Source organism: Lissotriton helveticus, chromosome 2_1 (genome assembly GCF_964261635.1).
Source record: "Lissotriton helveticus chromosome 2_1, aLisHel1.1, whole genome shotgun sequence".
Classification (NCBI taxonomy): Eukaryota; Metazoa; Chordata; class Amphibia; order Caudata; family Salamandridae; genus Lissotriton; species Lissotriton helveticus.
Window position 1 is genome coordinate 1062804873 of NC_136059.1, and position 17483 is coordinate 1062822355.

General features: G+C 42.4%; 1 protein-coding gene across 1 annotated transcript in view; it reads left to right on the forward strand.

Moving 5' to 3' along the window:
- Positions 1-17483, forward strand: part of PRUNE2 (prune homolog 2 with BCH domain) — a 1307647-nt gene that overhangs the window by 1189756 nt on the left and 100408 nt on the right. Inside the window, exons 17-18 of the mRNA XM_078677810.1 lie at positions 1847-1882; positions 3219-3257. Of these exons, the coding sequence (XP_078533936.1) occupies positions 1847-1882; positions 3219-3257 (75 nt within the window). The remainder of the gene's footprint in view (positions 1-1846; positions 1883-3218; positions 3258-17483) is intronic.

Consider the following 17483-nt stretch of genomic DNA (forward strand, 5'->3'; position numbering starts at 1 on the left):
CTGCCTCTCCTTCAAAATATTAAAACTTGCCACTCCTAAAATGCTCTGCAATCTTCTGACCCCGTATGTTCCGACCCGCGTACTGCGCTCTGTTGGCCAACATCTGGTCAAGATACCCCGGATCAAGCGCAACCGAGCGGGAGGACGTTCCTTCCGCTATTTAGCGGCTGAATTATGGAACTCCCTGCCGGTAGACATACGTGTACGGGAAAACCTATTGGATTTCAGAAGGGCTGTTAAAACCCAGCTCTTTCCCTGAAACTAAGCCAGTTTGTTCTATGCTCTATTTCACTCCTTGAAGCCAGTCATTTTCTATTTCAAAGCGCCGGGATGCCCCTTTGCTGGGGCAGCTGAGCGCTATATAAAATATTGTAACATAACATAACATAACATAACATATGTAGGTTTGCTAATAAAAAGCCACTGGGTGCCAATCCTACCGGCTGTGGAAATTTACAACCCCAAGCAAGGGGGTAGCAGCCCTATATTGAGTGGCAATATGGAGTCAATGCAACATGGAGGTTCTGATTGTTACTGAAAGTAATTTTCTCAGAGTTATTACTGACCTATGGAGGAGGACACCATTAGCACGCTTGGATCAAGGTATCCATGAAGTAGCTGTGCAGGCTGCATTAAGACCATTGTCAAACCGGATATGTATTTGGAGCACCAGCAAATTGTGTCACTTTAGGGAGGGACTGGCATAAATTCAAGAACGAAACCAGCTGCAAAAATAAAATGACTGCATTTTGTGATAAAGGCTTAGAGCGATCAGGCCCTGGAAATATTTGGGGAAGAACCCTGTTCTATTCGACCCGGGGACAAACAAATGGGGAAGAAACAGGTTTATGAGAAAGTTGCCACTTGCAAGGAGCCACAAAATCACATGGTTAGTTTAACCAGATTCTTTCTAGTCCACAAATCCACCAACAAACCTGAGGAATTTAAAGATTTCACGCGCCGGGCATGCGCACGTACAGTGTTTCAACATATGGGATACTCCCAGTTTCAGCCCTTACCGCCTCATGGGAGGCTGCTATGCCGGTGTCACGTTATTGTTTTTGTTGTAAAACTGTTGTAAAAACAGATGAACATTTGTTATTTTTCTGCTCCCTGTACGCCAAAGCCAGAAGCAAGTGGATAGCGCCCCTTTGTCGCACTCTGTGCTTGGCGAAGGAGGAGAAGCGTATAGAATCAGTAAAAGTGCCACTTCAACAATAGTTGTAGTAGCCGTGTCAAAGTTTCTATACGCAGTTTGGATGACGAGGCAAAAGCTTTTAAGCAACATGATGGGATGGGATTTAATGTGGTCTGATCTGATGCACTTTTACCTATAAGGATTTTAACTTATTATTTATTGCTGTTTTTATGTATGTGAGAATCAGGAATACTGTACTAATGTACTACTTACTGTTTTAAATGTCTTATTCTAATTGATTTAATGCTGTTGGTGCTGATATTTTATTTCGAACGATCAACAAACTTGGACTATATGTCCATGGAGCATTTTTATCATCCATAATTGACATTTTCCTGCCATACAATGGATAAATCTTTTTTACAAGATAATACACTTTTTTATAAACCTTTAGGGTAGAAGGGAGATTACATACAGGGAACATTTTTCACGACCTATCAAAGAACGTCAATTGTAAAACACGAACTGTGGAGTGTAAACAATGTAACAGCATCTCAGAAGTGTTTAGAAAAACTTTGCTTTAATGTGAAACGTTATGCTGATTTAACTTCCCTGTCATTGTGTATAAGAATTGTATCAGCTCTCTGTGGTTTCGATGTGTCAGTCTTTCAACTGCTCACCAGAATGTAACTCATTTTATATTGTAAGGTATGAGGAAGAAAGGTGCTTTTCAAGAAGCGTGAGGTAAATAGTTATTCTGCAGGCCTGCTCCTCTCCATAATAGCGTGTATCCTTGCTAAGAACTCCCCTCCGTTTGTGGAGGTGACCTCAACAGCAGCGTTGAAAGCGTTTGTTCTTCTCTCTTGTCTGTAATTAGGTGTCTTTTTCCTCCATCAATGCTGTTGAGATCGACCTCCTCCCCTGCAACTGAAACCTTTTTGGCCCAGGCTGCAACTATCTCCCGCGTGCCTCACAAAGCAACTGACTGTCTTTAGTTTCCTGCCCAGCATGCAAGGCCCAGTAACCCCACCTCAGCGCCTCTATTTGATGTCTGCTTCGAGGTCAGCTCGATATGATTTCACGAATGCGGTCATGAGTTAGGAAACCCCGTGTCGCGTAGAATTTTGAAAACAGCAACAAAATACATACAAGGCTCCAGCGCACCAGGAAGTCACAAAGTCGAAAGTATAACTCTACGGCCCATGCATGGACCAGATGTAAGAAGCACTGGTTGCAAAATACCCTATGCAATTTGTGACCAGTTTTTTTCGACGAGTGTAGTATTTTGTGAACCGATCTATGTATTAATAGATCCGTTCTCAAAATACTGAATTTTACTGGTATGCAATTCAACCTACCTCATGAATATTAATGATGTAGCTCACAAATTGTGATCCACAATGATTCACAGCCATCACACAGATAGGGGCCTGCGAGGGTCAGCAGACCATCATGTCTGTGATTGCTTTTAAATAAAGCAGTATTTTTTTTAGGTGCAGCCTATTTTCCTTAACAGAAAACTGGACACTTTTAAAAAGAAAAGAAAAGTTTGAGTACCATATTTTAAGACTATACGGTATTCCATGGGACCAGTAGCTACACTTAAAAAATGTTTTTGTCAACATTCAGAAAGCGACCCCTGGGAACCCCTCCTAGTTTGTGAATGGATTACCACTACGTTTGAATGGTCGGTAAAGAATTAATCTTTTGTGATTGGATTTTTTTATAAAACATGAATAAATCCCATTCAGAATTCGGAAGGGACGCCCTAAACACACCCCTTCACATTAGAAATGTCAGCTTGGGGTTGTTACATACCAAAAGGCCTTTTTGAGGTCCCAAAAGGCCCAATTTTGAAATTAGACCTTTTGTCATGGAAACATGCCTCCGTACACACGTCCCAAAGAGTGCAGCCCATTTGCATGAAAATGTAGTTTCAAGAGTGAGGAGGGAGTTTTAGAGCATGCACCTGAATTGTATTATTTTGCTTGGCTTTGCTTTGCTTCTTTCTTATGCTATGCCTGCTTCTTCCTTCCTCCTCTGCCTCCCTTTGCTGCTTCAATAACTTGTGTCCCTGCAGACTGGATGAAGAATTGAAGGAAGCCAATGAAACCCCCAAGTAAGATTTACTTTTCGAAAACCTGTGGCACATTGTTCTTTTGAGGCATAAAAAAGGAAAGTATGAGAAGAATTTTATTTTTTTAAAGTAAATATTGAATGCAAATAATTAAATGGGGATATACTTACCTATCATTGGATAATATTTATCTTCACTTTCTCGTTTCAATTTATCCCTAGTGTCAGTAGAAAATCCACAAATGCTTGTAGTAGCCGCTTCATATAATCAGGGCAAAAGTTCAGCTGCTGTTCATGGCATCACAAACATTCTAAATTCACAATGTAGATTAATTTTATTATTATACTATTGGCTCCCTTTTTTGTGCATCTCGGAAGACCTTCTATTTTCAAAGATGACAACACATGCCATACCAACAAGAATTTGATAGAACACTCATTTTACTTTCTGTGGGTCCTGAGTGTGGATTACCAGATAGAGCCACCCTTTCCAAGGAATATATTGTATAGTATTGTTGAATTTATATAGCGCGTCATACCCCAGATAAGGTTGTGAAACACTTTGATTTACATCGAGTGCCATTTCAGAGTCCATGGTTGAAAAGGTATTGGTTAAATATTGGACTTTATGGGAAGGGTGCTGTGAAGTTTATGAGGTATAGGGACATGCTGTAATATACTGTGGTGAACACTGTTGTTATTTGAGGCATCGATAGAGAGTCTCTTTCCTTTATAATAAATATCAAATCTGGTAATTTATTGCAAGGCGTACCAACCAATAACAAAACTCATTATCCTCTGTTGTTATGTCAAAAGGGCCTTCCAGGCTAGGCTGCAGGGTTTTCTGAGATCCTGTCAGTGCAGAACTGCTTGTCTTCTTTGACTGAAAGCAGACAGCACAGATGCAGGGGTGCAAGACAGTAGGGAGGGTGGTGTGGGTTGGGTAAGGATGGAAGGTACGGTATCTTTTCACAATTCGAACTTAGAAGAGAGGCTAAATTATGTATGACTCCCCCATTACTTCTTTACCCCAGCTGAGCAGTTATAAGCAAGGGCAGATTATTTTTTTTTGGGGTGGGGGGCATACCTAACATCAAATTAGAGATGGGTAACTGAGTTACAGGGATGTTTTTCACTTTGGGCTTTGAAGTGACAGCACAAACAATTTGAGCTTTGCTCTTATTGTTAATTTGATATCACTCATTACCTCTTGGTGAAAAACATTCTGGTAACTCACAGTTATAATTCTATACGTTCATAAGCCTGAGGTACTGCAGAGAGTGTCAGACTAGACAAAATCACGTATGCATGTATTTACCATCTATATTTATAGAGATTTGTATCATAAAATAGAACAAGCACTGGCGTTGCCAATAGGTCTCGCAGTAGGAAAGTTGGAGCTATTGGTTTTGTAAATGACAAAGCCCTTTATGTTTTTAAAATGAAAACAAAAATAAAAGGCATTGTTATTTGCAATTGTAATAGCTCCATCTTTCCTACTGCGAGACCTATTGGCAACGCCAGTGCTTTTGTGCAGTAGGCCCTGGTTTCACGGCAACTGCTGCGCTAAGGATAGTTATACCAATGCCTTCAAATCGGTCACCTGGAGCATTTATTTTTTCAAACCGGTAATAAAAAAAGCAATAACGCAGGCGCTAGAACACATCTGCCCCAAGAAAAGTGCTCATTGCCATGTCCCTGTTACATACAGCACAGGGACGTCGTGCTTTGAAAAATACAGTGGCATAGCAGGGATGCCAAGGGCCCAAATGCAAGAAACTGTCCCTAGTTTATAGGAAAACGCATCAGTAGGGGTGTACCGGGCCACGGTGGAACTGTACCTGCTGCAGCACAGATATTTACACCTCTGGAATAATATGAATTCGTTAAAAAGAACAAAACACGGACCGTACCGCTTAGATGCAAATACTAACCTCCCTTTGCAGTCAGGCACGCAGCGGTGGAATGAAAATGTCCGAGCTGCTGCATCTCGAGACCATACGGCAGCATCTGACATCACAATGCAAAGCACCTGACGACATAATGTGTTTCAGAACGGTGACCCTGCGTGACCGTCCGCGCAATAGAATGGTCGGTGTCGGTGGCGTCAGTGTACATTGATGCACGTGATCAAGTTCAGTCTTTATTCATCACATGTTCGCAATAGTGATCAGTCACTATTTCTATAACGCACCCACTGAAGGGTTTGCATGTATGACTAAGGGTAAAAGAGAACTTTCGTCCCACATCTGCGGTAGAAAAATACGAATCAGTAGTGTACTATAATGGTAGCACATGTATTCTGTTACATTTCCACATAGTTGGAAGGCTCTCCTTTAGACAAGAAAGTTCAGTACAGTAGGGCTGCACTGCACTACGATTTCCCACCCGCAATTGGCTGTCTGAGAAGAGGTAAAGGCCATCTACCACACATTTTGCAAAGCATGCGGGAAGAAAGAAAAAAGGAAACCCGAAAAAAGATGAAACTTTGTGAAAGAGAAACAGAAAGGAGAAAATTACAGAGAAGAGAAATGAGAGAAGGAAAATGAGAGAAACAAGGAGTGTGGCAAATGGCCGGAGGGAATCCGGATGGGGGCGGGAAAGCCTGGTGGGGGGGGCGGGAATGTGAGCGAGGAGCTCACGGTGAGACTGCAGGGGGTGTCGACGGGGGGAGGAGTCCTTTGCGGCAGAGGCAAGGAGTGTGGCAAATGGCCGTAGGGAAGCCGGATTAGGAGGGTATTTTTATGTGGTGAGGCAGAAAGCAAACTGCCTGGTTTTGAGTAAAACAAATAATAAAGTTCTGTGTGAGATCCACTGTGCATTTCAAGAAAGTGTAGGATTCATGAATGTGAACAACGCGGTGAACATTAAGTAGACTCGATGTAATGAATACTATTGTCGAAGTGACAAGTTTCTGGATAACAGAAAACGTGCTTATCAAATAAAAGTAAAAGGAGTTCATGCTGTCAATACGGGTACGTGTACAGAACATGATAAGACTCGAGGTAAATAAAACGCTGTGGAACTGCGAGGCATCGTGACTAAAAAGACGTCCGTGAACCATTAACGAACCCTCTCAATGGCCGTGGCAAGATAAACCATGTGCGGGGTTAAAATAAACAGAAAAGACGGATATTAAACAAGCAAAGAGAAAAAAAACAAGATGACGAGGAAGGAGGGGGATAAGGGAGGGGGTAGCATGAAAGATTCTGCAAAGCGGACACATGGCTCCGCCGAAATGTTAACAATGGGATAAGACGGGTAGGAGATGAAAGGCAAGAACAAAAAAATGTGAACAAATGCGTGCGCCGGGAAACTGAGCCATGAATAATTAGGGGAGGAGAAGCCGCAGAGCGCACGCTGGGCGAAGCCCTTTGATGTGCTGTGCGGCCGTTAACAAAAAATGCAATTAGGAGGGAGGGAGGCTGATGCGCGTGCTTGTTTGGTCACGTGATTCACGTGAACTTAATGAAAACCGCAGCGCAAGAAGCCCTTGGTTTCACGAGCGTTTTGAGGACATGAATTCTCGCTCCGCTCAATGCGCTTGCGCGCATTGATAGGTCGCGAGACCTAAAAACTGCTAATAAGTGTGGATCACTGTATTCCACCTCGCTTTAAGCTGAAAACAGGTGTGGAATGGCCCCACTCCACAGTAGGCAATGTTAAGCAACTAGGGTGTAAGCGAGGTGTGATCCCCCCAGCAGTCAGGGCAATTTATAAATGTAATAAAAACTAAAGTAATGTTCCACCAATGCTAGTGAAACGACACATGCTTCAAGTGATGTTTTAGTGGAATCAGGGTTTAGTCTCTGACACATTGGGGTGTACTGGGGCAAAGGTGCCTCACTATTTCTTGATACTACACTAAAATTTGGTTGAGCCATAACGCTTTGGTCTTGCAAGGATTTATGTTCATACTGATAAGGAGCGGGAAGGCCAGCACAGGTGGCTGACTCTGGGCTGCCTCTAGGCTGTCTAGGTGAAAGACTGTGGAGAGCCCTGCCTGAGAAAATCTGGTTAATTGAAGCAATTTGAGATAAAGAAAAACGTTTGATGCTTGTGCACAAAACAACTTTAGATGCTGAATGGGATAGCATCGGCCAGTGGTCTTTGTTTGACGGTTGCTCCACCAGCCCTTCTTTTGGAAGCAATCTTCACAATGGGCCATGTGTGATAAAGAATGCCAACTAGCATAATAGCAGAATATTTGAAGAAGAGGAACGCATGCATTTTGCATTTGATCATTTTATTGCCTACTGTTAATACCACCTACTAGGAAGCCCAAGTGGATGCCCTTTACTGCCTCGTGCTCAGACCCCACTCCTTCACATTCCTTTTCTTATGTTTCTAGTGTAAGTGGAGTCATCTTGCTGAGGAAACTCTCTAATTGGTCCTGCATTCTGGTTTCTATTTCAAGTGCTTGAAATCTATTAACGCAGGTGCCATATTCAAAATGTGACTGGACTCAGCACTTTCTTCTTTCATTTGAGTAAGGAGGGTGCATGTGCTTTCTGCACCCTTCCCTTATTATTTGACCCCTAAATGCAATGCTACTATTGGCCTCACACTAATTAGAGTTTCAAATTTTCCACAAGAAATTAAAAAATAAGTAGATATGTTACGGGTGGTCATCTGTTCTTCTTGAAGAGGCTAGTCAGTAGGAATGTAAAGAAATGCCAGAGTGAGATGGTGAGCCACTTGAGTTGATGCCGGGGTGACAGTTTAGCTTAGCGACAGCAGTGATTCGAATTGCCAAGATGAATTAATTCTTTGACGTGTCCCATTGGGCAAGTAGAACCCTTCATAATCTGCAGTTCACTGCTTCTCATTTGGGTCAAAAGACGCTTGCCCATCCAAACGTCTACTCCTTTTCATCTGATTTCTTATCATCGAGTATATCATTGATCATTTTTCGAGGTTCCATAGAAAGGCTCTGGTTTGCCGTGCTTTTGTCTGCGATCTGTTACTAACAGCTAGATTCTCAGGAGGTTAGACCACAGATACACTACCACTTACTATTGGGAAACAGAGCTTGGGGCCTCATATAAAAAGGGTTTTAGCATTCGCAAACCCTCTGAATCAGTAAATCAGAGGGTTTGCAAATGCTAAAACCCTTGTTCAAATATACTAAACCAATTGAGCAATTTGGAAAAGGTTTTCCGGATAGCTAAATAGGTTTAAAAATGGTTTTACAATCACTCTTTGGAAGGAGGGTATTTTGGCATTTCTTCCAAATAGTGACTCTGTAGCAATGTTTTGCGACCATTTTCTGATTGCAAAACTTTGAAAAGTAACAGACTTCCAAGTTAGGGTGGTAACTGATAGGCAAAGAGAAAGGGCTGAATTTGAAAAAAAAAGGTTTCTTCATCTAAACACAATCACAGACGTGGTGGTCTGCTGAACAGATTTTTCAGTTACCCCTGTGATTCGGTATTTTGTGAACGACCTATTTGTACATATATCGAAATCTATGATTTTCTTACATTTCAGTCCATAAAAATGATGCAATAAGCCACATCACTAATTTCCTAGGCATTCATCTATGATTCCTAATAACACATATAATTGTGAAATTAGCCTCTTGAATCACAAAAAGAAATGCATCAAGGGTTTATTCTATAAACTCTAGCCTCAACACATTAATTGTGCACCCTATGTGCTATTGTCGATCAGTTTGGTGAGCTGTTTTATCATGCTGAAATATCACATTGTTTAGTATGTTCTAATACATCAATAACCTTGACAACTGAAAGATACACACAGAACGGCCACGGGGGGACTTACCCTTCAGAGGAATTTCATCCATCAAGGTCTCTCTAGCACTTGTCTCCACTTGTAATTCAAAGAATGTCAGTTAATATGTATCTTAAAAAACTTGTTTTTTTACATATTTTCCTTGCTGATTGTAACACACGCACTTTTGGGCCATAAACCATGTTCCCCACAGCCTTACATTCATTTCTCCTCCCCCTCCCCAGCCAGCTTCCCCCAGGCCGTAGCAGCACTCCTCCAACACCAGCACCTCCCCTCTCTCTCCCCGCAAACACAGCCTTTACTTTAATTTCTCCTCCCCCTCCCCAGCCATGCCGAATTCTCCTCCCACCTCCCACGGCCGTCCTTTCTGCCCACACGAGCCTTCTCTTCTCTCTGCTCTCCCCTCAGGCGCCGTGACATACTTCAAAGGCTTATCACTTCACACGGCCGCAGGCCGTGCAACCAGAGCACTTCAGTTGGTGCGCAGCCCCCCTCCCAGCACTGCCTTGTTACTCTCGGCAGCCAACTTTCGTTTCATGGTGGAACAAACCTCACTGATAACACTTCACACGGCCGCAGGCCGTGCAACCAGAGCACTTCAGTTGGTGCGCAGCCCCCCTCCCAGCACTGCCTTGTTACTCTCGGCAGCCAACTTTCGTTTCATGGTGGAACAAACCTCACTGATAACTATCGTCTATTGTAGCGAACAACACCAGGTTCAACTTGTGACTTCAGGCGCTACACGCATCTTTGCAGGGTGTGTGCACAACCTAACGCCATTTTTTTGTAGCTACCTTTACGAGTATCATTGGGTATTACGACCCTGTCTACGTGCCTTGAAGTAGCATCCTGATGGCTTAAGGCGCTTGCTCTCAAGTCCGCACTCGATGCACTCTCTTATCTTCTCCTTCCTGCTACCCAGGCTCCGCATTTCACCCATTGAAATAACTTTAGAGCAGCATAAAAGGGTATACAAACAAAGTAATGTAACTAAACAGAACATATATTCTTAACTAAATGTGGCATATACATGGATAATATATGGAACGTATGTAAGCATAACATACCATATGTAGAGTGCAGAGTGCAGATTCAGAGTGCAGTGTGCAGAGTGCAGATTGTGAGTGCAGATTCAGAGTGCAGATTCAGAGTGCAGAGTGCAGATTTAGAGTGCAGATTGTGAGTGCAGAGTGCAGATTGTGAGTGCAGATTGTGAGTGCAGAGTGCAGATTGTGAGTGCAGAGTGCAGATTGTGAGTACAAAGTGCAGATTCAGAGTGCAGAGTGCAGATTCAGAGTTCAGAGTGCAGATTCAGAGTTCAGAGTGCAGATTCAGAGTGCAGATTCAGAGTGCAGATTCGGAGTGCAGATTCAGGCAGAGTGCAGATTCAGAGTGCAGAGTGCAGATTCAGAGTGCAGAGTGCAGATTCAGAGTGCAGAGTGCAGATTCAGAGTGCAGATTCAGAGTGCAGAGTGCAGATTCAGAGTGCAGAGTGCAGATTCAGAGTGCAGATTCAGAGTGCAGAGTGCAGATTCAGAGTGCAGAGTGCAGATTCAGATTGCAGATTCAGAGTGCAGATTCAGAGTGCAGATTCAGAGTGCAGATTCAGAGTGCAGAGTGCAGATTCAGAGTGCAGAGTGCAGATTCAGAGTGCAGATTCAGAGTGAAGAGTGCAGATTCAGAGTGCAGATTCAGAGTGCAGAGTGCAGATTCAGAGTGCAGATTCAGAGTGCAGAGTGCAGATTCAGAGTGCAGATTCAGAGTGCAGAGTGCAGATTCAGAGTGCAGAGTGCAGATTCAGAGTGCAGATTCAGAGTGCAGAGTGCAGATTCAGAGTGCAGAGTGCAGATTCAGAGTGCAGATTCAGAGTGCAGATTCAGAGTGCAGATTCAGAGTGCAGAGTGCAGAGTCAGAGTGCAGATTCAGAGTGCAGATTCAGAGTGCCGATTCAGAGTGCCGATTCAGAGTGCAGATTCAGAGTGCAGAGTGCCGATTCAGAGTGCAGAGTGCAGATTCAGAGTGCAGAGTGCAGATTCAGAGTGCAGATTCAGAGTGCAGAGTGCAGATTCAGAGTGCAGAGTGCAGATTCAGAGTGCAGATTCAGAGTGCAGAGTGCAGATTCAGAGTGCAGATTCAGAGTGCAGAGTGCAGATTCAGAGTGCAGATTCAGAGTGCAGATTCAGAGTGCAGATTCAGAGTGCAGATTCAGAGTGCAGAGTGCAGATTCAGAGTGCAGAGTGCAGATTCAGAGTGCAGATTCAGAGTGCAGATTCAGAGTGCAGATTCAGAGTGCAGAGTGCAGATTCAGAGTGCAGAGTGCAGTTTCAGAGTGCAGAGTGCAGATTCAGAGTGCAGAGTGCAGATTCAGAGTGCAGATTGTGAGTGCAGAGTGTAGATTGTGAGTGCAGAGTGCAGATTCAGAGTGCAGAGTGCAGATTCAGAGTGCAGATTCAGAGTGCAGAGTGCAGATTCAGAATGCAGATTCAGAGTGCAGATTCAGAGTGCAGAGTGCAGATTCAGAGTGCAGAGTGCAGATTCAGAGTGCAGATTCAGAGTGCAGAGTGCAGATTCAGAGTGCAGATTCAGAGTGCAGATTCAGAGTGCAGAGTGCAGATTCAGAGTGCAGATTCAGAGTGCAGATTCAGAGTGCAGAGTGCAGATTCAGAGTGCAGATTCAGAGTGCAGAGTGCAGATTCAGAGTGCAGATTCAGAGTGCAGAGTGCAGATTCAGAGTGCAGAGTGCAGATTCAGAGTGCAGATTCAGAGTGCAGAGTGCAGATTCAGAGTGCAGAGTGCAGATTCAGAGTGCAGATTCAGAGTGCAGAGTGCAGATTCAGAGTGCAGATTCAGAGTGCAGATTCAGAGTGCAGAGTGCAGATTCAGAGTGCAGATTCAGAGTGCAGAGTGCAGATTCAGAGTGCAGATTCAGAGTGCAGAGTGCAGATTCAGAGTGCAGATTCAGAGTGCAGATTCAGAGTGCAGAGTGCAGATTCAGAGTGCAGAGTGCAGATTCAGAGTGCAGAGTGCAGAGTGCAGATTCAGAGTGCAGTTGCAGAGTGCAGTTGCAGAGAGAACTCAGCAGCACCACCACAGCATCACTCAGCAGCACCACAGCATCACTCAGCACCACCACAGCATCACTCAGCACCACCACAGCATCACTCAGCACCACCACAGCACCACTCGGCACCACCACAGCACCACTCAGCGCAATCCCAGCATCACTCAGCACCACCACAGCATCACTCCGCAACATCACAGCATCAATCTGTGCAACCATTCAACAACAACTGGTTCAATTATGTTCTCTCAATGTTTCAAGCTTTATTACAAATGTCCCAAAAAGATGTTATTTCACTTCTGTTCTTGGATTTTCATCACAATAAAATACACTGAACATATTCTTCACAAACGTTATTTACAAAAGTTTAAGCTATTGCCAATATCAATTACAATCACTTTTATTTAAGTATTAATTATTTAAAAAAATTAAAAGCCGTTGCTATTTGTAATATCAATACATCTGTCACGTAAATACAAAACATGTTGCATTACAAATGCTATAGTCGTCACATGTGCGAAAGTTATAACTATTGGCATTGAAAATGACAAAGCTATTAATTTAGCTATTTTCAAAATCAACACATAAATAAAAAAATTGTCATTTACAAGACCAATAGCTCAAACTTTCATAATGCGAGACCTATTGCATTGCAAATGCTTGTTTTTTCTTTCTCTTTGGCAGTCATAGTTTTTCACGTAATTTATACCTGCAGGATGCTGATTGGAGCAGAAAATATATTGCAAAGATTTTTAAAACTAATGTGTCATAGCTGAAATGCAGTTTCTACTCAAACGATTGTCCTGCTTGTATCCCGTGTGACTTTTGTAGGGAAGTCATACCCTTGTGTACAATATTCACACAGACGATAGGCAGATTTAGTTTACATTACATATATAAGTTCTGTGAACATTATCCATATTTTGAAAACAAAATCACGAGTTCTTCCATCTGTGATCCGACCTCTAGATTACTTCTTGAGCTTTTCTTGCTCATTGGAACGTGCATGTTTCTTTGGCCTACTTTAATGGTAGTAGTAGTTAGTGTCTCAAAACATACTTCCAAATCCTATATTCCACCATAGTTTTCCTCGTGTCTCATTAAGCTAAGGGTGATATTGGGAGTATATATGTGTTTAATGTTCTTGGACGCATGTGTAATTACACTTGTCTCCTCTTAAAAACAGTTCAATACTTAAGCTGAAATAATGTCCACTCATGGATACCCTTGTGTCTGCATCTCGTTTTTATGCACTCAGAGGTAGCTGCCTTTCAAATGAGCCGGAAATGACTTCAATGGATCAGGAGTAAGAGCTTTTTAATTGATAATTGTGTCTGTGTTGGTACTTTTTGTCTGTCATGATTGAAAACTACTGGTTTGTGTTTTTTGGGGAAAATGATATTGTGTGCAAAAAGGAATTTAAAAAGCGTAGTGCATAAGACATTTAAAATATGTGCAAAATGCAAAGATGGTAATTCATAAACAGACTTGTTCTGCACAGTAGTAAAAAAACTTTTTCTGAAATTACCAATGGCCCCTTGTAATCTGCACATATATACTGACTTGCACCTAAGTTATTGCACATGCAGAGAGTGCTTAATTTGAGCCGATAGGTGTGGCCCACAGGCACTTTTTTGTGGGACCGGAACTTATTTTTCCTCATAAGACTTTGACACAGAGAAAGAGACTAGAAAAACACACAGAAGGACAGAAAGAAGTAAGAGAAAGCAGAAATTTGTGATAAAAAAGAAAGCAGGATCCTGCAAGAGTGAGATGAATGGTCAGGGAGTTTCTGGTGGTGGATTAAAATGACTTGCGGTGGTATTAGGCACCTCTGCCATTCGGTACAGCCTGATGGTTGCCCTTGTGCAAAACGTTCAACCCCGCACTTATTGTTTTTAAAAATTAAGCACTGCATGCAGGATTAGTCTTCGCAAAAAGCACTGATATAGAGATTTACCGTGTATAGTCTCCTCACAAAGCCTTTGTGGTTACGGTCAGAAAGAAATCCATTGTAAACCAACAGGAGGGAGCCCCTTCTGTGCTTAGCCTATCTCTCTGTATCCCATGGGGATCAAACAATGGTGTTAAAAGGACCCTCACCCCCGGGATTCCAAGTGGCATTCATCATCATACATTCCTCGCCCTGATACCTAGTGTATCTGAATGGGCTTAACCGTGGTTGCCAAGGAAGTTCTTCGGTTATTGTGTGGCTTCCTAGATTTAAAGTAGTCTAGCGTGCCCTAAGTGTGGCAGGCCTGAATTTACACCAGTTAGAAAAGGAGCGAATACTCAACATCATTACTCCTTCTGTCTACCAAATAAAACTGGTGCATAGATGATTTCTGTATTGTGTGGGAAGGTGACCAGGATTAATTCTCCCCCGGCTTTTCATGGCTGTACTCCTTGGAACCCAATTTTAATCTATTGTTTTTGCATGGTTAAATGTTTGGGAATGTGAGCAAACCCTGTATCACTTCTCACTCCCTCCTTCTTATAATATAGCAGAAAGGCAACTATCCATCTCAAATTGTAAATTGCTGTCAATGATAAACCTACTACTACAATAGGAGCTTCAGGGGGAATAACAGGACAGCCAGCCCCCCACTCAACATGTATCAAATCAATAAGTGGCTGTCCTTACTGCGATACACAAAGTACTCTTCAATCTTTAATGTGAGGCGGGTTTATAACCTTTTCAACCTCACCTACCTACACTTGTTACCAATCCTATATGGTTATTTCGCTACAGTGTATCTCAATTCAACTTAAAAACACTACCATCGTCCATCCACCCATAGACTGAAAAAGTGTGGGAAAGAGAAAAGGCACCTCACGGTTGCAACACCAAGGGGGGCAGCTGACTGTTACTTGCCAGCGAACCCCACTTCTCATCATAGGTTACCTTTTCTCCAAAAAAGAAAGAAGAGTGTGTGTGTAATATAAAGAAAACCTCAACCCAATGAAACCAAAAAATGAAAGAGAACCAAGGTGTGATTCTACTTTCTCAAAATGAGCCAAAATAGTGCCAATGAATCAGGACCCCGTGAGAATATAAAGAAATAATTCTCACTGAATTAAAAATTGGTAAAGCTTACTTGCTCCTAATGACTTTTATTCCGTGCTGTAAGCTCTCCAACGTTAAAAATGGCTCATATAGAACCATAATCATCGTTATTAGACGTCATGTTTCGTTGCTATAACAATTTTAAGCAACTTCTTCAGGGCTAAGGGTCCAGAATAGATTTTCATGGGAGGTTCACATCAAACCTGCGATGGTAGTAAAAAGCAAACAAGAGAGACAGGAAGCACAACAGGTAAATTGCAATACATTAAAATGTGCCGTGATGTTTCACCAAGGTAATTGAAAGTTAAAACTTAACACTGCTCATACCTAAAGGTTGTTTCCAGATTGCGTACCTGCAACCTTCACTAGGGGTACCCGCGACAGCTGATCGCAAACCCACAGGGTGACTGCCACCTGGTCTTGTCACCTGAAGATTTTCAAAGAAAAGCGATACTGTGACTGACATGGTAAGCCCAAATGACCCCCATGGGAGCCACTCGTTCACCCACATAACGCCATTGTTTGAAATGTGTACATCATTAAATCTAAGTTCAAAGTACCAATCTAGAGTATAAAAATCAGGCAAACAATGGTGTACGAGTGTGCTACTGATTCTACTCAGTTATCAGATCGGGTCAAGCGTTTTGCATTCAACACGGTAAGATCGATTTACCAGCTATGCAGGACGCCAACCAGTGGATCCGCAATAATAACAGTGCATAATCGAATCGGTTGTCATCCGAATATGCCCGCCATTACCTCTCCCATTCACGCAGTCAGTTTTTAAGTTGAATTGAGATACACTGTAGCGAAATAACCATATAGGATTGGTAACGAGTGTAGGTGAGGTTGAAAGGTTATAAACCCGCCTCACATTAAAGATTGAAGAGTACTTTGTGTATCGCAGTAATGATAAACCTACACCAACAAGCTCTGAGTAGAAAGCAAAGGCTAACTGTTTTACACTTTAGTTACAATGCAAAAATTCACTGCAAAAGATTGATCCAAACAATATGAGTAGTATTCATACCTCATGTTCACCCTGTTCCCCGCCAATCTTGGTGATATATTTGTTGCTCACAAGTGATTAATTACTCAAAAGTGATGTTGCTTCTCTTAGGATCAGATGTACAAAGCAAGCATTTTAACAATCTGAGTCAGTATTTGCATCCATTAAAATGCTTTTCTGAATGTACTAACCCCATTTTTATGTTGAAGTCTACCAGACAATGCAGCTGTCTGGTTTGCTAACAACTTCTTGGAACGGTCTGAAACCTTCCCTGGGAATGCATTCCACCCATTGCTCACCATTAGCCTTCTGTTTTGATAGTCACATTTACTTGCTTCCTATTTGCTGGATTTATTTGGCTTTATTTGTTTTAGGTGGTCCAGTTTGAGTTTGACCCTTCCATAGAGCATACCATGTTTACTATATTCTTCCACGAAAACTCACTTTCTGTAAACAGGCCTTACATCTTGTTGTTATCTTGTCACATTTGATGTCTATAAATTAAATGTGCAGATATTGCACAATATATCAGAATTAGGAAAGCACAAATGAAGAACAATTTATTTTAATTATGATGTGTGGTGGAAGCAAATATTTTAATACAATGAAAACAAATCAAGGCACTATGACATTTCCACACATTATTATTGTGCACTGTATACTTTTATTAGTACAACGTAATGGTTATTCCAATTAGAAATGTGTTGTCTGTAATAGCGGTGCACTAATACGTGACACATAGTCCCTTCTACACTACGTGACTCTACAGTACTCTACGCCCCTCCAGTCCACAACACTCTTTGACACTCTGTGACACTCCCCTCTATGACATGGCAATCCACTCCACTTTAGGAGACTCCACGTCACTCCACTCTACTCCACACCACTCAACAACACAACACTCCACTCTGTCAAGCTACTCCACTCTATGCCACAACACTTGACTCCACTGTACGCAACTCCCTCTGTGCCACTCCCCTGTACTCCTTCCATGACACTCTTCACCACTCTACGCCACTCCACTCTGTGCCACTCCGTGACACTTAATACTCCACTCTACGTCACTTCACACCACTCATGCCACTCCATGATAATCCACTCTTCTCTTCTCTACTCCACTATACACCACTCTACGACACTCTAAACCACTGCATAAGACACTACACCACTCCATAACACTCTACACCACTCCACTCTGACACTCCACTCCACTCGCCTCTGCACCATTAACTTTTAGCCATGCTGATATCAGCAACACTGATGTACAGCATGGCTAAAACACATTAGCAAAGCCAATAGCTCCTGCATTAGTGAGACTTATCGGCTTTACCAATGCTTGTATTTGTTTGTAAACTTTTGCTGACTACTAAAATAGGTT